General features: G+C 42.5%; 1 protein-coding gene across 9 annotated transcripts in view; it reads right to left on the reverse strand.

Moving 5' to 3' along the window:
* Positions 1-24,672, reverse strand: part of ARID1B (AT-rich interaction domain 1B) — a 440,449-nt gene that overhangs the window by 81,934 nt on the left and 333,843 nt on the right. For 8 of the 9 annotated variants that reach the window (XM_073022312.1, XM_073022309.1, XM_073022306.1 and 5 more), the window contains one exon: positions 21,105-21,194. The exons of the other annotated variant lie outside the window; for it this stretch is intronic. In XM_073022312.1, the coding sequence (XP_072878413.1) occupies positions 21,105-21,194 (90 nt within the window). The remainder of the gene's footprint in view (positions 1-21,104; positions 21,195-24,672) is intronic. 9 annotated transcript variants of the gene reach the window in all.

Consider the following 24,672-nt stretch of genomic DNA (forward strand, 5'->3'; position numbering starts at 1 on the left):
CCATAGAACCAGATTGGGATTACCAACCACAGCAGCCCGGCCGCCATAGGAGAGACATTATGGTTCAATGTCTCTTGGCCGGTATGCAGGCAGCCTCTAACAAAGTGGTCAATTTTGATAAACTAAAGGAAATCATCCAGCACCCAGATGAGAACCCGGCTTCCTTCCTAAATCGCCTTACAGAGGCACTGGCCCAATTTACCTGGCTAGACCCCACTTCCCCAGCCGGAGCAGCTGTCCTAGCCTCCTATTTTATCTCCCAGTCAGCCTCAGATATTCGAAAAAAGCTAAAAAAGGTTGAAGATGGGCCTCAAACCCCCGTACAGGACTTCGTAAAATTGGCCTTTAAAGTTTTTAACTCCAGAGAAGAAGCAGCTGAGGCCGCAGAGCTAGACAAGGAGAAAAGAAGGGCTGTGCTTCAGGCGCAAGCTCTAGTGGCTGCCCTCCAACCAGCAATGCCCACTCTGCTGGCAGGGAAGACACAGGGCAAGTCTCCCAAGGGCTCCTGCTATAAATGCAGCGACCTAGGATACTGGGCAAGCCAGTGTCCCCAGGCCAAGCCGGCCACTCCGTCTGGCTCATGCTTTAAGTGTGGCACAACTGGGCATTGAGAAAAAAGGTGTCCAAATCCTCGCCTGCCTATCATGCCATGCCCAACCTGCCAACAGGAAGGACACTAGAAGTCTGATTGCCCCGCCAGCAGGGCAGGCATTGCGCCTCAACGTGGTGCCTCTCCTCAAGGGTTGGAAGGCTCCTTCCAGCTCCTACACCTGGACGACGACTGACGGTGCCCACACTGGGAGACCCCTGTCACCCTCGCCGAGCCTAGGGTAACTCTACAGATAGCGGGTAAGCCAATTTCTTTTCTCATCAATACGGAGGCTACTTATTCTGTTTTGTCAACCTATGGAGGTCCTAGCCAGCCATCCACTATCTCAGTAGTTGGGGTAGACGGTACACCATCTAACCCTTGCCAGACCCCAATGTTAAGTTACTGCCCGGACTATGCATGCTTTGCCCACTCTTTCCTCATCATGCCCTCTTGTCCCACCCCCCTCTTGGGACAAGACATCTTAACCTAACTCAAAACATCTATTTCCCTTCCCTTTCTCCAGGTGACCAGGTTCTACTCAAGGATCAACACCCTTCTCAAATTTTCCCACTTCCTCACCATTCTTCATCTTAACTTAACTGACTTTTCCCTCATAAACCCCATAGACACCCTCCTTCCCGACCCATCCCCCAACCAGTAGGTTTCCCAACTTTTTACTCTCATAGAAGACCTAGCTTGGCAAGGTGCCCTTTGTGATTTCCTAATTCTCATACTAATGCTCTGCCTTATGTTATGTCTTGCTCCCATTTTAATAAAATTTCTCCGAGCCAAGGTCCAAGAGATCACCCGAGTCACCTTCAACCAAATGCTCCTGCATCCCTACATCCAACTGCCAACCTCAGACCCTGACTACGCCCCCTAACAGCAGGAAGCAGCCAGACAGACCACGGCGCCCTAAATTCTTATAATCAATAAGACGTTGGACTGTTTGGGTGAAGGAGAAAGGACAAGATGGAGGAAGGTGAACAAGAAGGCACAATCCATGTTGCTTCCGGGTTCTTCCTCACCAACTTTCCCGTGCGTGGGAAAATGCAGCTCACACCCAGGAAGATGCAGATCAACTGAGCATGCGCCAGGTGACGTCAATCTGAAGAGACTGAAACTTTCCTGGCCACGCCTATGGAGATGCCCCTATCAGGCCCTTATCCCGCCCACTGCCCTCCCCCTTCCAGTACCAATGCATAAAAGTCCGCCACCAGCAGGAGCTGGCGTGACTTCTTCGGCCCCCGCATTTGTGGACCAGGGAACCTCACCCAAGAGCCCGGTGCGACTTCCCTGGCCCCCCACACCTGAGGATCAGAGAACCTCGCCCGAGAGTGTGTGCATATTTGCAATAAAAGACTGCCACTTTCTTATGTCCTTTGGCCTCATGTTTAATTATTTAGCTCTCCTAAATTAAATTAAATGAAACAAAACAATAACCTCGCTAAGCTACAGTCCCAGATCCTGTGAGGATCAACTGAAACAACACGGAAAGTGTCCTATAATCCGTAATGTGATGTACAAAAAAAGTAAGACATTATAATGTTAATGTTTGGTTTATAAACTCCCAAAAATATCTTTTAACATGGATAGCCTATACATTCAGATGGAGCTTCCAGCTGGGATGAACAAGTTTTCATTTCTGCATGTTTTTTATTTAAATGTCTGGAATCCACATTACTCCAGCACTTGGGTAACTGTGTACAAATTATAAAGGGTTAAAAAGGGTGTATTATGGGAAGTACCTCTCACATCCCTGTCTTCTGCCAGAGTTCCCCTGGCCAAAAGCAAATGGTTTTTCAATGTATTCTTTCAGAGGTATTGTATAATTTGTGGTTGTGTTTGTATTTTGGTTATCATGAGTCAATGTGAACATGTTAAACAACTGTCTTTACTTCCTTTTCTGTAAATGTCTGTTTATATCATTTGCCTCTTGTTCTATTGGTCACTCTCTCTCTTGAATATGAAGTATTTCATCTGGCAGGTACAGCTCCTATTACCAGATGAATGGCTGCATGGCTCACCCAAACCTCTGTATCTGCATTCCTGTGAAAAGCTGGTCTTTCAGTTGGGGTAGTAATGGCATAGACCATATATTGCCATAAGAGGAAATGGTATGACCTGACTTGCATTTGTTTTCTTTTTGAGACAGGTTCTCTCTATGTTGTCCAGGCTGGTCTCAAACTCCTGGCCTTAAGCAATCTTCCCACCTCAGTCTCCCAATTAGCTGGGACTCCAGGCGTAGTTGCATTTTTGAATGCTAACCCTACTGTAATAAGCATCATGAAGAAAGGATTGAAGTGGAGAAAGGTTACATGTGAGAGGACCAGTTAGGAGACAGATATGTGACACATAATAGAAAATCACAATTAAATGCCAACACTAGCTAATCCTACTAAAAAAGTATTCCATTATGGATATTTTTAAAGGTTATTGAATATTGCCATAATCTCCAAAACAAATTGATAAAAAATTAGGAGACAGAAGTTAGCTAAAAATGAAGTATTTCTATTCATCCTAAATACAGAAACGATGCAGGTCTATCAGCACTTTCCTCATTTGTAAAATGGGGGCAATCATATCTACCTCATAGGGTTGTAGTGAGGATTAACGGAGATAAACATGCATGAAAGGGCCGGGTCACAGGAAGCTTTCAACAGCAATAGCATTTTTGTTTCTTTTTTAATCTGAGATGAAGTCTCGCTGTGTCGCCCAGGCTGGAGTGCAGTAGAGCAATCTTGGCTCACTGCAACCTCTGCCTCCTGGGTTCAAGCGATTCTTCTGCCTCAGCCTCCTGAGTAGCTGGGACTACAGGCGTGCGCAACCACGCCTAGCTAATTTTTGTATTTTTTGTGTTTTTTTTTGTAATTTTTTTTTGAGACAGAGTCTCACTCTGTCACCCAGGCTGGAGTACAGTGGCACAGTGCGGAGATCTTGGCTCACTGCAACTTCCGCCTCCCAGGTTCAAGTGATTCCCCTGCCTCAGCCTCCTGAGTAGCTGGGATTACAGGAACCTACCACCATGCCTGGCTAATTTTTTTTTTTTTTTTTTTTTTGTATTTTTAGTAGAGACTGGGTTTCACCCTATTAGCCAGGACAGCCTCGATCTCCTGACCTCGGGATCTGCCCACCTCGGCCTCCCAAAGTGCTGGGATTACAGGCGTAATTTTTGTATTTTTAATAGAGACAGGGTTTAACCATCTTGGCCAGGCTGGTCTCAAACTCCTGACCTCATGATCCGCCCGCCTCAGCCTCCCAAAGTGCTGGGATTACAGGCGTGAGTTCTTGTCACTATTATAGATTCAAACAGGGGTACAGGACAGGTGGCATGGTAACCAAGAGAGCACTGGGTGAGGATCTCATCCTGGCCTCCAAGTCTGCTGTGCAGATTCCAGCCAGTGACTTGACCTTTCTGGCCTCAGTTTCCTCACCCGCACTCAATAGTTGTAGGGGCACTTCCAGCTATAGGTGTGTGTGATTCTGGTTTAAACGTTTTTCTTTCCTAGGAAGAAATCTAAATCAAGTCTGTAATTTCCAAGTATACTTATTTGGAAGGTAGTTCTTTTCTTGTTTTGTTAAATTTTAATTTTGAAAGAAATACATTTTAAAATGTTTCCCAAGAAATCAGATTTCAACTAAGAATTTTCTTCCTATTTATGGTGACATATTTGTTTGATTGCATCTTGCTTTTTTCAGAACATTCTTCTAAGATGGTGTCTTGTAACAGAGTTTGCGAATAGCAAGCCTGACAGCTGAGGGAATGCAGCTGCGTCTTTAAAAGGTGTGACCTTTTCTAGTCATAAGCCATCTGAGTTTAGAGTACCACACTTTCTAGTAAGGGAAATTCAGAAAATAGAAAAAGAATTTCCTGTATATTGTGAAAGTATATTGAATTACTAAGTGTATTATAGAATTATAGGGTCCCAAGTAAATACCTATCATGGGAAAATTCTAGACAAAGCACTAAATTAGATATTATCTACATGATACAAAGCAAAGTTTCTTAGAAACCTCATAAGAAAATATGATTAATACGTTCATCCATAACATAAATCTGCACCAGGTTTCTGACGGTGAATTTCCTCCTTTGGAGTCCTTCGCGCATGCTCACACAGTCACCGAACTTGTATTACCACATTCCAAACGCAGAGTCAGCCTTCTGATGTGGAAAACCAGACTACCCCTTCTGCCCTTTAGGGGAAAGAAAAATCAAGCAAAAGAAAAATCCTCAGAGAGAAGGGAAGGTAGTGGAGTAGGAGAAACACACCCGCTACGGATTTGTTGGGAAGCAGATCTGTTTAGAGGCTGCGTCTCCTGCTCGCTGTGTGGGTCCACAGGCTCCTTTGTAAGTGGAGAACGCACATCTCGCTCTGGCTTACAAGATCATTCACCCTGAGAGTCAAATAAGAAAAATCCATGCAAAAATGCTTTGCTAAACTGAAAACCACCATGAAAACGCTATACAAAGGCATTACTATTGCCTTTATAGTGATTCTGTGAGCCCTTTATTCACTGTGTGGGTTTGTATCTAAGCTATCAAACTGGTAACTCAATCCACAGTAATGTCACACAAATCTTCTACCAGCATGCACCTATTTTACTCTAACATTCTCGGAACTGTGGTAAGACTAAGAGAGTATTTTTTAAAAAGCAAAAGATGTGATCCTTGTCCTTGAGGAACTGATATTTTAGTTGAACAGAAAATAAAAGCCCATCAATAAGGGAAAATAATGAATTAAAATTACGAAGCAACGTATAACTTTGTATGAGACAAAAAAAGTAACACCTCAGTCAACTAAATACCACCTCCTTTCTCTTCCATTTCTGGGTCATTCACGAGGTGCCAGGTGCATGAATGAGCTAAGCACAGGCAACATCTACCCTCATGGAGTTAACATTCCCGTGGGAACACAGGCATCTCACAGATAACTCAAAGTCGGTGTGTGATGTGGAGAACAGAAGAAGTACAGGTGCTATGAGAGTATCAGGGGAAGACCCAATTTAGACTGGGAGGGTGGAAGGTTTCCTTGAGGAAGTCACATTCCAGCTGAGACCTGAACAATGCATAGAAGGACCTGGGCAAATCTGGCCAGACAGCTTCTGAGAGGCTCCACTGCGACCAGTGGGTGTCATCCAAAGTGGATGTCCCAAGACATGGACTTGGAAGCTAAAGTTCCTGCACTCATTTGAGTCTAGAGGTCATGGAGGTGCCTTTGTATTTGGCTGGTTTAGAATTTTACTTTCTTCAAACCATCTGTAGCCCAGCCACCAACTATCAACAAATAAGCAACCACACCACAAGAAAGGCCAGCACTGATGACTTCCTGCCCTCTAAGCTTTGAGCATCTCCAGCCAGGCCCCAGGCTTATTGGTTTTCCTCCTCTAAGAAGGAAATCTTCTGCTTGTGCCCAAGGCTGGTGCCTACACTTGGGCGCTGAACCGCCTTCTGCATCTCTCAGGGATCTGTGTTCATTCAAAAACCACTCACTGTCTCTTGACTCCTCAACTGGCTGAAGTTAGCCCAGCACACGAGTCTGCCACCCTACCCTGGACACGCAGTCAGCAGGTGCTCCCACTCTGGTTCCATCACTTAGGCTCTGAGCTCCCTGTAGCCCCTGGGATGCTTCAGACCTGCAAGTCCCTGCACATCCAGTCACTCAGCAAATACATATAAACTTAGCAAATCTGCATTCTCAGTTTCTAGGTAAGGTGCCATTCCCTGGCCTATGAGCAGCTGATCTTTAATGAGCATATATTATATGCTAACAGCTTGTTCATTTCATCTTCAAATCAACCTAAAGACATTGAGGCTCACAGAGGTTGATTTGTGAGGCCACTTTCAAACTTCTTTTTTTTCAACAATCCATACTTTAGAGACATATTTTATGTCATGATCCAATGTGCATGAGTATATGTTTACATACTTACACATACTATTTGCATACACTCTACATTTCCCAAAACAATGCTGACCCTTATTATGTACTACTACACTCTGATATTTTACATATCATGGAAAGATCCATTAATGGGAGGCATAGCTTACAAAATAAGCTGGTGTGCTGTGTCCTTTGCTGCAGCTGTTTTTACAGATGTGCCTAGAAGGCCACTCGCCTTCATACAGCCGACGTACACCTGTTCTGTATGACTCTGTTACTGCTATCTTCCAATACACTCCTTGCCCTTCCAGGAAAGCAGTCACTTTTATATGCTTGAAAAGCACCACAAATGTTAACTGTGGCCAGGCAGTTAGTACACTGCTATCGTTTTTTGCGCAACTGTCTCTCTCATCAGACTACAAGTTCCGGAGGCTCTAAAACACTCTCCTCTCATCTGCCCAAGCAAGGTATCTGGCCTAGAGGTAGAACCAAAAACATGTTGTCTTAGTGAACACAATAAACCATCTTCATTCTGACCCATTTGTTTTCACTTTACAAAAGCAGCTTAATAAATTGGATTGTTTCGTTCTTCATCTCACGGTGTTTTCAAAGAATCATTTCTGAGGAAAGGGAGACAGCTGTCCAAGAAAGGACTGTTATGAGAAGGAATAACTGACAGCTGACAGCAAGGCAAGGAAGAAAAATGAGTCTACTAGGTCAGAAAGCACAATTATTTCCATGGTCTAAGTATCTATCAGATGCATCCACCCTGTGCATCTCCACAGCCACTGCGAAGCTGTGAGGAGTGAGGGCTCTGCAGACCAACTGCCTGGGCCAAATCGTGGCTTCACCACTTACTAGTTCAGCAGCTGTGGGCACGTTAGCGACTGCAAAGCATCACTTTCCTTTTCTGAAAAATGTGGATGACAACTGAGCCTACCTTGTAAGATTAAATGAGAAAATGTGTAAAGCACACAGCTCAGTGCTTGTACACACTAGAGGTTTAATAAATGATAGCTACTATTACTCATATTATTTTTAATGCATTCTACCATTTATTTCCTGTGTGAATGACTCCAAGTTTCCAAACTAATTTCTCTTGCCAGGTTTCCCTACATACCATTTATCAGTGAAGCCAGAAAATGTTGCAAGTCCCTGGATGGTGGTTAATCTCTGGAGGTGCGATGCCACACCTGTGGGCCTCCTGGCACGCCTTCTGAGGCTGCCCCGAGGGAGCGGTGGCTATGGGCTGGGCCTGCCTGTCCCACACCTCCTCTACAAGGCCAGCTAGAGCTGAGGGGGATCCTGCCTCACTTAGCTCACTATGCAGAAAGCCCTGTGCCCTTCCAGATAAATGGTTCCAGGAATAATTGGCCGGCCATGTTATTTGGCTCAGAAAAGCTCAGCTTGTCAGTTTTAGGCCACTCAACCAACAGCTATAGTACTGATGAGCTCTGGGTGGCCTAAGATGCAGTATACATCCTTCCTGATCTGGCAGATTGCCCAGAGTTTGCTTCTCTCTGTGTGTGTGTGTGTGTGAGAGAGAGAGAGAGAGAGAGACAGAGAGAGAGAGAGAGAGAGAGAGAGAGAGAGAGAGAGAATCTCAAAATCCCCATCAAGTACCTGAATAGACTCTCAATGTCTGGAGAAGGGCCCTGACTTCTGGTTACCATGGGATCTCAAGCACCCATGGCAGTGAGTAGCTTGATAAACATTTGTCTTAATGGATGGAACAACCCATTAGGTTTTTTGTGGGGGTTAAAGGAAAACCAGTCTGAACTAAGAAAACTAGTCCCAGCCAGATGCGGTGGCTCACACCTGTAATCCCAGCACTTTGGGAGGCTGAGGCGGGTGGATCACCTGAGGTCAGGAGTTCAAGACCAGCCTGGCCAACATAGTGAAACCTGGTCTCTACTAAAAATACAAAAAAAAATTAGCTGGGTGTGGTGGTGGGCACCTGTAATTCCAGCTACTTGGGAAGCTGAGGCAGGAGAATCACTTGAACCTGGGAGGCAGAGGCTGCAGTGAGCTGAGATCGTGTCACTGTACTCTATCTAGCCTGGGACAGGGTGAGACTCCATCTCAGAAAAAAAAAAAAAAAAGAGAAGACGGTTCTCTTTCTAGCTGTAAGTTAGAGCACGCAGGACCCTGGCCTAGGAAACGGTGCCCTGGCAGGTTCTGCTGCCCCAGAGCTTGTGTGAGGGTATAAGCCCGACCTGGGCAGGCTTGTTTCCACCACCTGCTAAGAGGCGAATCACTTGTCCTCAAGTTCATTCCGACGTCACATGGTGTTAATTTAGATAATGGAGTATAATACAATTTGATAACTGTTTGAATTCCATATTTGGTATATCTAATAGCTAAAGACAGGGGTAGCGGTGGGCTGACAGGATATTCCCTGGAGTCATTCAGCCTGCATTTTGAAAGGACTGTTTTATTTAGGGGCATTCTCCTGTGAATAGTAATATTAGCATCAGTGAAAAATTCCTACTCCAACAATCCATTCTCGTTACATGGCAATGTAAGCGGTGTTCACGTAAGTCTAGGAAAAACGCTACTTCAATCTCTATTACGGAGACCTGCGTTAAAGACTAAGCCAAGAGACATTTTTCTTCTATCAATTAAAAACAAGAAATGCGTTCACTGCCCTCTTGGAAAACTGGCCTAGCTGGCCTAATGACAAGCCAGTCATTGTCACAGGTGCTTAAGACCCAGTGGTAAACAAATTAGCATTTCTAAAACATGTCCCTGTGTTATTCTTAGATAAGAGAGTTTTCCAGATCTTTCCAGTGTGTTCTGCAGCATGTCCTATCTGTGGTTTGTTTAGCGGAGACTTTCCCTAGTTTATAAAAACGCTATATGCGGGCCAGGCACGGAGGCTCACGTCTGTAACCCCAGCACTTTAGGAGGCTGAGGCGGGTGGATCACTTGAGGTCAGGAGTTCAAGACCAGCCTGGTCAACATGGTGAAACCCCGTCACTACTAAAATTACAAAAGTTAGCCGGGCGTGGTGACATGTGTCTGTAATTCCAGCTACTTGGGAGGCTGAGGCAGGAGAACTGCTTGAACCCAGGAGGTGGAGGTTGCAGTGAGCAGAGATCGCACCACTGCACTCCACCCTGGACAACAGAGAAAAACTCCGCCTCGGCAAAAAAAAAAAAAAAAACCTAGATATGATTCTCTTATTTGTAAAAGAGATCGTTTTTACACAAAGATCCAATGTTGCTTTCTAAATCTTAGCAGACCAAAAAAAATTCAAGAAACCTATTTATGACGTCCTTATAAGCAAATCACATCTCCTATATAAGAGAAGAAAAAAACGAGTATTTTTGTGTAGTAGGAAGACATAAAATTCTTCCCCAGTCAAGAGACGGACCTATCTTTTGAAGCACTACAGAAATTTTCAAAAATACAATGAAACTGTATTTAATTTTAAAAGTAAACTGAGTCCTTAAAGCATATTTGCGGGTAGATGACCTAAAGGAAACAGTGATGAAGCTCCATGAACTGACAAACAGGGCAATGTTGTCAAAGCTCCAAAATCGCCAGGGATAGGTCCAATTAAAGTACCATCCAATGAAAACATATCTCCAAGTTTGAAGGGTGTTACGAAACTGAGTTAGAAACAAAGTCAAATAAAAAGTGAAAGCAAAACTAGGAAATTTGGGAAAATTAAACTGGGAGGAATTTTAACATGGATCTTGTTTAGCCTCCAATTGTGTATTCTTTTCCTCTTCATGGGACACAACAAATTCTGCAATGTAAGCATTCGAGACTTTAAATCCTGTTAGAAAAAGTAGAGTCGAGCATGAAACCCAAGTCACCATTCATCCTACCCATGAAAGAGAAACCAGCAAAGACAGAAAGCATGCGTGGCCAGGCCAGTGCAGGAGAGCACAAAATCAATTACAGAAAACTTTAATTTCTTCATCAAAGGTGCCTCGTCAGCTAGCAGAGAACTATAGCATTGTCAGGATATCAACAAGCTGTCCAAGGTAACAGAAACCACCAAAAAGCAAGCACGTCTTTCGTTTGGCACATGGACAATTTATTTTCATGTTGGCATCTGTTAAAAATTCAGAGAATAACCGTCTTGTCTCTTCAAGCCAGTCCAATAAAAGTGGCTTTGCCATGTGTGTGTGCCACGGTTACATACCTGTCTTTGCGGTGTCTCCACCCAGAAAGACAGGCAGAGGCGTTTCTCTTCACAAATAGGTGTCACATCCCCATTTGGAGAGAAAAATAGATTAAAAAAATATATTCTCGTTACATTTAACTATGTTCAGTGTTTATCTGCCTGCCTTCCTCTCTTCACAACATGAACTGCTTTGAGGAAGACAGAAACTAATGGCCCGTTCAAGGCTTTAACCCAGGCCCCCCGCGTGGCACCAGCTGTGCTGTTAGGTTAACTGGCAAAACTGCTCCCTGTCGGATACTTGGAGCCGGGCACAGCAACCTCTAAGCTGTCCCCATCCACCCCACACACTCTTCTCCGCTGCTGACTGCTCCTGAAACTTACACCACCTATCACTGGGCAAATGAGAGTCCGGAGAGGGGTCAGACTGAGCACCCAGACGGCAGATGGGGCCAGAAGGTCCAGTCATTCCTTACACAAATCTTTTAAGTTTTAGCTGCAAAAGTCCGCTTCAGCGCTGAGGACAAAGACAATGTATGCATGTCACTATGTGCTGGAGAAGCAGAGAAACTACTTTTTAAGGTTTTCGACCCAGGTCTCACCTGAGGTATCTGAACCTGATTTTACATTTACCATGTTCATGGTGCTTTGCAATTTTTACTGTTAGATACAAAATCTTATTTGAACTGTGCAATGTATCCATGATCCTCATCTCACAAATAGTCCAAGGATACAAAACTAGTTAGTGATAAAGCTTGTACCTAAACCCAGATCTTCTGATTCCAAAGTCCCTGCAGATTAAAATGAGAAGGGAAAACATGAGGCCCTGGAGTTCTTAAACTGACAAGGCCATGGTCCCTTCACTCGCAGAGTTCTAGAGTCTGGAAGAGAGTTCAACTGCGAATCAACTGTAATCCCAGCTGTTAATGGGTCACCAATGATGTACACATCCGAGTTGCTTCAGAGGGCGCCTAGCCCACAGTGGCAGCACCGCGACTGGTTATGCTTCCTTCCTTTGTTCACCCAACAAATGCTGACTCAAACACCTACTAAGAGCCAGGCTGAGGACCTGAAGAATTAGGACAAGACACACAGGTAAGAAGACCCACAGGGCTGGTGAGGGTGTGGCTGAGGTGGGATGGCTGCAGAAGTGTTCCAGTTGGAGAGAAGAGTTTATATAAAGATTCCAAGAGGTTCAGTGTGGCAGGTGTTTGAGAGAGAAGGCAGTGTGATGACAAGGAGGCCAGCAAAGGAGGCTGGGGCAGGATAAGGACAGGCCCCTTGACCACACAGGTCAGTGCACCTTTATCCAAGGCATAGGCAAGTGACTAAAGGCATAGATGGTGAGGAACGACATGCTCTCATTGGTCTGTGGAGGTGGAATATGATCTCAAGGGCATGAGGCTGGGGACAGGAGGAACAGCGAAGAGGCTGTGAGGTTAACTAGGTGTCTGCACTAGAGTGGTGACAGCGGAGAGGGAGAAGGGGTGTGTGGGAACCTCTATTGGGGAAGAGTTGGTGGAACTTGATGACTAATTAGTTTGGGGCAAATAGGGGAGAAAAACGTATCAAGGATGGCTTCTGAATTTTTGGTTTTGGAAAAAGACAATGGTTTTTCACTGAGACAGAAAAAACACAAAAGAAACAGGAAAAAGTGTTGTTATAAATCAATGAATTTACCTAAGATCCAGATGTTCTCAAATACTTTCAATGAAGAGTAATGAGCCAATTACAAATGAGTATTAAGTACTAAAAGCCCACTTTAATGGGTAATTCAAAAAATTACTGTATATAACAAAAGTAACAAAATATGCTTCTTTTAAAATGTTCTAAAATTTCCACTGATGATTCCTCAGTGAATATAAATGGACTCTTATTGTGCGTGACATTTGTTTTCCCAGCCTTGGGATGCACCTACTTCTGGACAGCAGGCTTAAAAGGAACTTAATGATAAACCTAACACAAGTCCTGGGCCATGACTGCCTTCGTTACTGACTAGCTTTGGCTTGGTCCACAGTCTCGCACAGAGGCAGAGTTCTGAGGCTGAAGAAATTAGAAGCAGCTTTCCAAAGTGGTGTTGAGATACTCTCTTTTGTATCAAGCCTCCCATTTGAGTTTATTTTCATCTTTCACACATCACAAAGAACGGATCTTCAATTAAGAGCAGAGGCTAAGTTAATTGCATCTGGGGGTGAGGGCAGATCATTGTTGATGCCCTACCAGAGTGATCTATAAACTTACACAGCATACATTAGGAAAACGATACATTTACTCTTTAAGACTAGGAAGGTAGATTAAGAGAACATTTTCTGACAACCAGTATATCTTATGAAACATCTCAGCATCTGCAGATTTACTGTCACTCTTACAACTGGGAATCCAATAGAAAGAGGAACAAAATGATTTCTGCAGTTTGCAAAAACAGAAAAAAGTATCAAACCCCACTTCCAGCTCCTTAACAATCATCTGGGTGGTCTCCTTCATTTCAGTACCGACTTCTTAATCTATTCTTGAATATTAAGGAATTAGATCAATTAAGATATTCAAGAGTCATTTTCAAATTAAAAAAATTACTTTTGGTAAAAATATCACCATGAAACTAGTTGACAATAGTAAAAAAATTTCGGCCAGGCACAGTGGCCCATGCCTGTAATCCCAGCACTTTGGGAGGCCAAGGCGGGCAGATCACAAGGTTAAGAGATCGAGACCACCCTGGCTAACATGGTGAAACCCTGTCTCTACTAAAAATACAAAAAATTAACCTGGCGTGATGGTGGGCACCTGTGGTCCCAGCTACTTGAGAGGCTGAGGCAGGAGAATGGCATGAACCTGGGTGGCGGAGCTTGCAGTGAGCCAAGATCCCACCACTGCACTCCAGCCTGGGTGACAGAGACTCTGTCTCAACATACATACATACATACATACATAAAAATTGTACTTATTTTTACCTAAATGACCCTGGGTCATAAAGAGCATGGCTGGGGTTGGGGAGGGGCCTCAGCACAATCCATTTAGTGCCAGGCTCCAGGTGCAAGGGCTGTGGCTCATACTGACACCCACTGTAGGGCTATGTAGTCATGGAAATGCATCTGGGAAAAAAGGGGCAGCAGGGAGCAGCAGTGGTAGCTTTAATCTCGTGTAAGATCCAAATACTAACAGTGAGTTCAGAGGGACAAACACTATGTTACAGCAAATGACATACAGTATTTATTGGTAAAATTGTAAGCTTTCTTAATTCCACAACAGTAAAGATTTTCTAGTTTGGTTGTCCTGTGCTATGAGAGGGTGAGACAGCTGGATGGCTTTAGTTGTCCAGTTCAGTCTCTGCTGAGCGTCTGTGAAGCCCCAGCCTGCTGCCGATACGGGGGTCCCTGGCAGGGGATGAACACCGAGGGCCATGCAGGCCCTGGGGAAGCTCAGTCCAACTCATAAGAAGACACCGAATTCATTCTCTTTTTCCCCTGATTGCATGAAAAGGTAAGAGAAAGATTTGCCCCTAGCCAAAAGATGTGTCCTACGCAAACAGAATGTGACTCGAAATTTGATGAGGAATTCTATTCCGACTTTGTAAAGAAGCTAAAATATACCATTAATTAGTGGGAATAAAATTATACCAAGGCAGTTAACATTTGGGGTTAATAACAGAAGCAGCATATAAAAAATGAAGACATATTGAATAATGAAATATTCAACAATGAAGACTATTCGGCCTAAATAAATACCTAAGTTTGAAACCTCAGACTTTTGAAGTATAGAAATTTTGATTCACCTTCTGTGGCAGTATGCAAAAAGAACCTCTAAATGCCTGATCAAACCCCATCTGCTACACACTTTGCTGGGTAATGGCACTGTCTGTATCTATAAAAATGCAGCTACTGATAAATGTTACTCTGTCAACATTAGATTCCAAAGATGAGATTTTTGTGATTCTGCTGACAAACAGCTGTCAAGATCCCTCTGTTTGGCTGGACAAAATACCAGAGGCTTAGAACAACACAACAGTTTGTTACCTATTTTCTCTATAGAACTATAGAGAAACGTATAGAACCATAGAGAAAATACAAAACTCGCCCAGCTCATCTAATGTTGATGCCACCGATAAGCAAAAGCCAATTTCAATCAGGTACAGCGTGCTTTGACTACAACTCCTCTTTTTCAACAGTGGAGAGGAAAAGACAGTCCTTGTGTAGGTTGGAAGGTGGGCAGCAATGAAGGTTGGGGGCTGTTATTCCGTAATTCTGGAAGATTTCACCCAGGATGCTTTCAGCACCGATCTGATGGCCACACAACGGTGCCAGAGAGCTGCCTCCAGCAACAGAATACATTTCCTCGTGCCTCACAGTCCTGGAGCAGCATCCATTCTGCTCACATCCATGTCCGAAAGGGGAAGTTCTTGGGGGTTCTGCTTCAGCATATCTCAAGGACTAATTAAATCCTCATTACTACCTTCTAATTATTCAAATACTGTGGGATTACACTAGGAAAGTCCCTGCTGGCTCACTAGATGAAAAGGGTTAAATAACCTGTGTTGGTTTTGGGAATCCAGATCTAGTCCAGACCTTCAGAAAATCGCCGGCATTAACATGAATGTTTAACTAGACACCACTGTGAAATTAAAAGGGAATTCAATTAGAAGGTTTTCGAAAAATTAATTCTGACCTCTCTACATCTGTCCAAATAAATAAGCTTTCTTTCAGCATTTTCACCTAATTGCTAATCCAATAAACTAGAAGGGCATTTGTTAGTTTCATTAAGCTTAGCGTGTCATTGGGGTTAAAAATGTGGTAACTTTAATGTTAATAATTATTATACTTATTTATCTACTCAGATGACTATTCCGTATTCCCTCCAAGACTTCCTGAGAAAGAGGACAACCTATTACTAAGCCGTTTCCTATTGTTCTTTTCGAATTTCAAGACATATAAAGATTAAGAAATAAGGATAAAACAAATGTAAACTTGTCACCTACAATTTTTGTAAGATTCATTTCAGTATTTTAAGGTTATCTGAACTGTTCCTCCAAAGCCTAAGGTGGCCTAATTTACACTGCTTGATTTTTTGGTAAGGTGACTTAGTAACAATTCTGTATATTGCCATATGAGATCTACAGAGAGGTTTAAAATAAAAACCAATGGCAAATGTGTTACTACAGAATACTAAACTGAGGTTTTGACCATTTTTCTTTAAAATTCATACAAGTAATGAAGAAGTAAAGACCAAAAAATTTGAACTAATTTTCTTTATTTAGTTAAAAAGAAGTTCCGCCGGGCACAGTGGCTCACGCATGTAATCCTAGCACTTTGGGAGGCCAAGGTGGGTGGATCACGAGTCAGGAGATCAAGACCATCCTGGCTAACATGGTGAAACGATGTCTCTACTAAAAATACAAAAAAATTAGCCGGGCGTGGTGGCGGCGCCTGTAGTCCCAGCTGCTCAGGAGGCCGAGGCAGGAGAATGGCGTGAACCCGGGAGGCGGAGCTTACAGTGAGCTGAGATCCCGCCACTGCACTGCAGCCTGAGCGACAGAGCGAGACTCCGTCTCAAAAAAACCCCAAAAAACCCAAAAAACCCAAAACAAACAAACAAACAAAAAACCAAAAAAACAAAACCCTTCTAGCAGCACAATACTAAATCAAGTTTTATACTGGAAAACAGAAGAAAATGTAGAGGAGGCAATACTATGTAAGAGAGTAAAGAACCCAGTAAACATCTGGTTTTCCCTCCATTTGTAACCTATGATGCCATATCCATATTTACTTGCACAAATACCTTTTATACATAGAAAATATCAAACTGTAGAAACTCACAGTTCTTTTCATCTATGTACCATGTGGGGAAATGGATTTGTGACTGATGTTCTGTGACAAAACTCAATACTGAAACCACTAGATAAAATGGGCACCGAAAAAGCAGTGAGGTAGGGACAGGGACTGCAGGTTTACAAAGGACTGCTGTCAGGAAATCCGGGCACTTCACTGACCTTGCTGTCACCAGAGGTTTGTAGAACCTCTGAAACACAGGGTACATGGCTTATCAACATATGCCCTTCCTGAATGGGAACAGAGGACCAAGTAGAGAAGAAAGGTCAAAGCAAGGGTTCAGCTTCTTGAGACTGGGGGGACTTAGGCTCCAGGGTAGTGCTGCCAGCATCACTGCCCCATGGGGACTTGGAGGGAGGACTCACAAAACTGCACCTCCAGAGAGTAGGCTGCATCATCTCTCACTCTCCATCATCTCTTTTCTCTGTGCAAATGTGTTTCTAGATTCCTTGCCATTAAAGAAAATGTTATTTCCTGTGGGCACATTAAAGAAAGTATGTATGCGGTGGAATATTAGTATTATTATCATAGTCTTATTTATTATAACAAATTAAGTGTAAAAAGAACTGTTCAATGCGGTTATTTTAGCACTCAGCAGTAGAGAAGCAATGCCATTATCTTTTCTATCTGGGTCTATGGTTTCCGTGATACACCTTTTTTTTTTTTTTTTGGAGACAGAGTCTTGCTCTGTTGCCCAGGCTGGAGTGCGGTGGCGAGATCTCAGTTCATTGCAGTCTTGGCTCACTGCAAACTCTGCCTCCCGGGTTCAAGCGATTCTCCTGCCTCAGCCTCCCGAGTAGCTGGGACTACAGGCGCACACCACCATGGCTGGCTAATTTTTTTGTGTTTTTTGTAGAGATGGGGTTTCACCATGTTGGCCAGGCCGGTCTCTAATTCCTGACCTCAAGTGATCCACCCGCCTCAGCCTCCCAAAGTGCTGGGATTACAGCTGTGAGCCACCATGCCCAGCCTGACATAATTTTTTTTAAAAAAGATGCTAACTCACTAATGTATTTCTTGGCCTGTTTCTTTCAGCACTTCCCTAAACAGGGCGGGTATATATCAATTGTAAGAGTATAAACAAAGTTAAGTTACTTTCCAATATGGGGGGATCAATTTTAGGGAATTTCTTAGTAAGAGTTTTGTTAGATTTACTTTCCATTGTGTATGCCGCTGGTACACACCAAATGATGGTCCAACAAACAAATGGTTTTATTATTGTATGAAAGCATTAAAGTGACTGTCATTTGCCATTTAAACACCTGATCAAGTGGCATTTGATCAAAGGTTATTAGGAGCTAACGTTTTTTCCTAAATTTTAACACATAATAAAGCCATTTTCCTTAGAGCCTTGCTACCCAGTGCTGGAGGAAATTTCACTCATGCGAGGCAAAGCATCTTCTAACATAACAGTCACTTTAAAATAGGAAGTTTTCCTTTTCAGGGTGTTGCCTAACCAACAGACACACACAAAAGGGAATGCACACAGTGATATAGCTTGGCTTTGTGTCCCCACCCAAATCTCATGTTGAATTGTGATCCCAAACGTTGGAGGTGGGGCCTGCTGGGAGGTGACTGGGTCATGGGGGTGGTTTCTAATGGTCTAGCATCACCCTCCTAGTGCTATCTCGTGAGAACTCACAAGATCTGGTTGTTTAAAAGTGTGTAGCACCTCCCCTTTCGCTCTCTTCCTCTTGCTCCTGCCATGTGATATGTGTTACATTTGCCTTCACCTTCCACCATGACTGGAAGTTTCCATAGGCCTCCCCAGCCATGCCTGCTGCAGAGCCTGCAGGACGACGAGTCAGTTAAATCTCTTCTTTATAAAGGACCCAGTCTCCAGTAGTTCTTTATAGCCGTGTGCAAACAAACTACAACAATATAATAATGTCTCTTCAGAGGAGGTTTAGAGATCACATTCATAAAAATCAATTCACATTTAGCAACTTATATAATTTATATTTACTATTTGAAAGAAATGGTCATGGCCGGGTGCAGTGGCTCACGCCTATAATCCCAGCACTTTGGGAGGCTGAGGCGGGTAGATCACCTGAGGTCAGGAGTTCGAGACCAGCCTGACCAACATGGAGAAACCTCATCTCTGCTGAAATACAAAATCAGCTGGGCGTGGTGGCACACGCCTGTAATCCCAGCTACTTGGGAGGCTGAGGCAGGAGAATTGCTTGAACCCAGGAGGCAGAGGCTGCAGTGAGCCGAGAATGCGCCATTGCGCTCCAGCCTGGGCAACAAAAGCGAAACTCTGTCTCAAAAAAAAAAAAAAAAAAAAGGAAGTGGTCATTATAACCACTCAGATTGTTATGTATCTGGTATCAGTTACCCAAACTACACTACATATAATAAAGGCAATCAAAAGGAAAAACAATAATCATATTAACATGGTAATTTCCATACAATAGTACCACTAAAAAGCCTAGATTTTGCCTTGAAAGTGTGTTAATTTAAGCTAAAAGTTTGATTTAGTTCTGTTTCCTAATTGTCGTCCTGTTTTTCATATCTGGCTTTCTACGTTGCCCAATTTCCCAAGCACGTATCTGTTGGAAAAGGTTGGGAAAGACATTGTTCAAGGAGAGGGTTTCTCTTTTCTTTCCTTCTTTCTTTTCTTTCTTCTTAGTAATACAGGTTAAAATTTTAAGACTTTCAAATAAGGGACCTCTTACCCTATAACACGTGTTAAAACAGAAAGAACTGTGAGAGTGATGTTACAGGGTTATGGGGTGAGTCTTCATCTCAGTTCTCTGCCTGACCCGAGCAGGCACCCAGTGCAGGACAATTTCCTTTTTCCCCACAGTGACCCAACCATACAACACAGGTGCGATTCACAACCCAAAACAGGATTTTAGTCAGAGTCACGCTTGCTTGGCACCAGCACACTATGAACTTCTATAATGCCTTTGAGATGACCAGAGCCACATGAGGAGTTAATACAGATCAAGCAATTTATAGAGACGATATGGGATGAAAGGATGATTTACAGCAGGTCACAGTAGAGAATTTAGGGAAACAAATGCACATATTCACACAATTATTAAAATCTATTTTTATTTTTTTGAGACAGGGTCTCACTCTGTTGCTCAGGGTGGAGTGCACTGAGTGGTGTGATCGCAGCTCATTGCAACCTCGACCTCCATGGGCTCAGGTGATTCTCCCACCTCGAAAATCTATTATTGCACCATTAGAAGGCAGTGGTTCTCATGTACGGTCCTCAAGTCACCGGCATCAGCAATATCTGAGAACTTGCCAAAAATGGAGGTTTTAAATGTCCCAATTCAAACCTTCTGAATTGGAAACTTGAGGGTGGGGCCTAGGAATCTCTTTTAACAAGTCCTCCAGATGATTCTCACACACTCTAAAGTTTAAAAACCATGAACTATTCTATTATTAAAACATTATATTATCAACTATACCTTAAACTATAATAAAAAGTTCAATATGTAATGGTATTCGAAAACGAAAAATTCATTTTATCCCTCTGAAACATTTCAATTCAACACAAATGATGTGTAGATAAAACAAATCTATCTTTTCATTGACATTACTTTCTAAACATGCTGCTGAGTTTTTAACATGTAAAATAACTTAAACCTCATAATTCTAATCAGAAATCATAATTCTAATCAGAAGCAAATCATCATCTCTACAACTCATATAAAAAAGTTATCAACAGCAGGAGCTCAGTACATATTAGCTGCCAAGGTGGGAACTTCTGGCCTCCAGGCCTGTGTAAGAGAGGAGGGGAGTGGAGGACAGTGCTATTTCTCTCTCTTGGTGTGGGATGGAGCAGGCGAGCCTTGCCCCACAGCAAGGGAAGTGACCTGTCACTGCACAGGGGTGCACAGGTAGGCTTCTTGTACCTCCCCACTACACCAATCTGGATTAAAACCACCACAAAGAGTAGCTTTACTGCTTCAAGTGAGAATGAAGACAGAGGTAACTATGGGTAGGCCCAAGGTCTCTGCAAGGCAGTAAGAAACGCATGGCAGGGATGACAGGCAAGACTGAGCTCAGGGTCAAGAGCACTAGCAGATGTGGGGCCACTTCTCTCCAAAGGTTTCAGAAAAGCCCATATTCTTTTTCTCTGGGACTGGAACTAACTAGCTCCTGAGAATCAGGGAAGTCACACCTAACCTCTATACTCCTCAGTTGCTTTAGGTGACCGGGGCCATAAAAAGTTTTAGGTCTGCTCGAGTTCTAAGATTTTACCATTGATTAAGACAGGGTCTTGCTCTGGGTTTAAAATCTTACTATTAAATATCAGGGAATAACCAGTATTAACACACACAACCCCTCACTCCCAACCCACGTACATATGCATTGGGACTGATACCCTAGTTGAGTCATTCACAGTTATTTTTACACAGCTAGATCAAATCCAGACTACAGTCACATGTGAACCGTGCTTCATGGTGCTATGGGGACACACACATTCTTAGGGCCTTGAACTGTACTTTGACAAAACTTCACCCAACCTGCAAGAAAGCATCCTCCCTCCTCTCCATATTTATTGGAAGGGTTTTTGTTTGTTTCTTCCATCTGATAAGAAAACATAACATCCTTTAAAAAAAGTCATGATAAGGAGGTGCATAGGTAAGCAAACTCACGTAAGCCTTATCGCCTGAAAGCACTATAGGCATGTAAGACATGAACTGCAGACGAACCTCTTTCCTGTGGCATTGGTGACTGGCTCAAGGCGGGATGGGAACTGGATTCTGACTGGCTCCCGGGTGGCTGCGGAGGCATCTGACTACCTGTAAAACACAGCAGGGGAAGTGGAGACGGGGGAACCCTTTGCATTAATAGTGCAGTCATGCAAAACCAAGACACATTTAATTTTTATGATCACAAAAGGTATAGCTCCATCAAAAAAAGACATAGCTCAGAGTGTAATAGTTCATCTTTTCCCTGGGAAACAAAGAGGAAACATGAGTAAACATATTTAGCTACACACCTGCTGAAAAGGTGTTAATGAATGAGTTCCTAAACTCATATACGAATCAATCTGTAGCTGAAATTTCTTGACACACACTTCTTCAAGGCATTTCAGAAAATGTAGGGCCGTTGGGCCAAACTCATCTTCCTGACTCTTACGTGAGCTTCCAGATGGGCAGGCATGCAGAGTGGCCGACAATTACTCATGGTAATATCCAATCAATACAGTAATATCAATAGACTTCTAAAAAATTTTCATCATTAGTCAATGAGAGACTTCACACAAACTTAGAAGACCTCCATTAAGAAACAAAAAAAATTCTACTATAAAATGCAGTATACATGATCACTAAAGAAGGGACTATTATTCTGCATCTCTTTTGATCTTTATTGCTAACACAGCAACAGTATCTATTTAATTTCTAGTTTTAAATGTATGCTCAGTTTGTCTTTTCCAAATATAACATAACCTCCTTAAGACAGGAATCTTATCTGTATTCCTTCAATCCCTTTCTGAGCATAACAAATACATAATAAATCACAATCTGATAATATTATTTAAAGGAAGATACTTCTTACTATATTGATAAAAGAAAGATGAGTCATGTGAAGGCAGGAGATGAGATTTTGAAATTTAAAAATCATCAGAGGTAGCTGATGATCTCAACTCACTTTTTGGCTCAGAGGTTTAGATGCATTTCTATGACTAAAAATGTAATGGAATTAAAAAGGCAGTTGAATTTAGCACAGTCCTCAAGGCACTAGCTCTCGTGACATGAGGACCATGCTATTTTATCTTCTACCCTCCCCCTTTGCTTCAATAAATTGGAAACACAAATACACTCACACGCACACAAAAAGAACACTGCATAGTCCTCTGGTGCGGTGGTCCTGAGACCCTGGTTGGATCAGGCTAACTGCTCTGACCCCATCAGACCCACTGCTCCATAGTCATGCATATTGCTCAAAAGAAATACAAATAATAAAGAAACAAATTAATGTCCTAAAGATCATCACCAATTTGCCCCCGTGAAGGTCAGGACACATTCGGCACAAAGCCTGGTATTTGACGATGTACAACAACCAACCCTCTTGTGGTTCTACAAGATGGGTGTGTTACCCACGTGGTCAGGCAGGACACGGTCCCAGAATCTCTCCGGACTGTCACTCCAAACTGAGTCTAATCATGGTGTATCTGTGGCAGCCAGAGGGTCAGGAATACGATTTTCAGTTTAGATAACAGATACAAATAGCTGTTAAAATATTACTATAAAACAATTGTTTTCAGGGGCTTAGGCTTCACTTAGAGAAGAATGCAAAACGTGTTAATGTATTTCTGAGTGTTCCTGAGTGTGTAACTGCCACTCTCATTTTCAGATTAAGTGAGAATCAAAGACCTGAATTTATAGACACTGAGAAATATGCACCGTGTCACCGCTAGAAGCTGCTTTTTACATTAGAACCATACCTAGTCGGGATAAAAGACCTGCACAAACAGCATAGACTTCGTTAAGCATCCATTTAGTGTCAGACATTTGTAGTAAATTAGTATTAGTACCAAATAATTAAATGTAAAGTAAAAAACACTTAACATTCTGAACCAAAACAATTTCAAGGGTAAATACTGGTCACCGACTTGGCTACAGATCTACAAAAGTTGCTGTGTGCTCACTGCAGGGTCATGTGCTTCCTATGAAATACCCTAAGGCCTCCAATCTATAGTCCATTTAGAAATTTAAAGCACTCTGCAGCCAAATACTGACTTTTTAAAATGTCACTGGGGAATCAGCTGCAGCAAGACAGTAAGTGCTTACATTATCAGGATCACTTCTGCATGACAGGCTGGATTCATAGACTCACGGCAGTAAAAACAAACAGTAATTCTATGTGAACACAGGGCACCGTGGCTTAGATGGTGCACGCCTGAGGCACTGCTCTTATGCACAATATTTCAAGTAGAAATAAAAAAGGCTGTAAGAAATGCATCCCATGATTCATAAAATACCGCCACAGCTAAGCAGCACTACCGGTTGTGTGGTACAACTCTAAAGCAGATGTCCCTTCAAAGCAACGAGAATATTCACATATTAAATTCATTCTGTTAAAGAAACAAGAGCTGTATCATGACACAGATTCACCCAAACCATCTATTCATTTTCCTTTACTCCCTATCTTTCTATCCATAGTTCCATAACCACTAAGTCATAGTTACTATAATTCAGTAACTATAGTTACTAAGAAACAACTCGATCTTCCACAGGCGTAGTTTAAACATCATCACAGCAGATGATGCCTCAGAAAGCGCATTTGAGAACGTGAGACAGAAGACTCATCTGTGTCCGTGGTCCACATGAAGAAGAAAATTCAGAGCCCTCTGAACCAACCAAATGCAATAAACACCTTCAAAACTATAGATTTTTATATGACACGTGTTGGTCCCAAGTAAAACCTCTCAAACAAAGTGTGGTAATAATTTTTAAAGAGAATACTGCCAGGCACAGTGAACCAACCCACTGGATGAAGGCACTTTAACATTAAAATAGTTAAAAAAAAAAAAAAAAAAAAAAGAGCCTCGTGTTCCTTCCTCAGCAATGTCTATTATGATGTAAGCATGATGGAAAAAAATACAACTGGAAAAAATTATACTACGAATTAGAATAAGTTCCACCATTATACACTTGTGCATTCTCTAATGATCACATATACAACAACATGCAACATTTAGGTGCAGAACTGTCACCTGAATTTCTACTTTTACTGACATAAAATTATCAGCCTAATTCTATGCTATCATTATTTTAAAAACATACTTTTATTTTTAATTAATTTCAGACTTACAGAAAACTTGTAAAAATAGTGCAAGGAGTTCCCTTATATCCTTTAGCCCACCTCCTCCAATGTTAACAACCTATATAACCATAATACAATTACCTAGAAGAGAAGCTTGCCTAAAGACCTCATTTGAATTATATCCATTTTTCCATGTCATGTCTTTTTGTGGGGATCATCGCACACTGCATTTAGTGACTTCCCCTTAGCCTCCTCCAGTTGGTTGGTACCTTAGTCTTTCCTTCTATTTTGTGACCCTGACACCTTTGAAGAGCACTGATTAGTTATTTCGTAGAATGTTGCCAAAGTTGATTTGCTCTGATAATATTTTTATCACTAAAACGAGGTTACGAATTTGGGGAAGTGTACCACAAAAATGTCATACCCCTCTCAGTACAATCTATTTTCCCTTTGTAGTTGGTAAGTATTTTTTAGAAGATATTTGAGACTATGCAAATCCTATGCCTC

Source organism: Chlorocebus sabaeus, chromosome 13 (assembly GCF_047675955.1).
Source record: "Chlorocebus sabaeus isolate Y175 chromosome 13, mChlSab1.0.hap1, whole genome shotgun sequence".
NCBI lineage: Eukaryota > Metazoa > Chordata > Mammalia > Primates > Cercopithecidae > Chlorocebus > Chlorocebus sabaeus.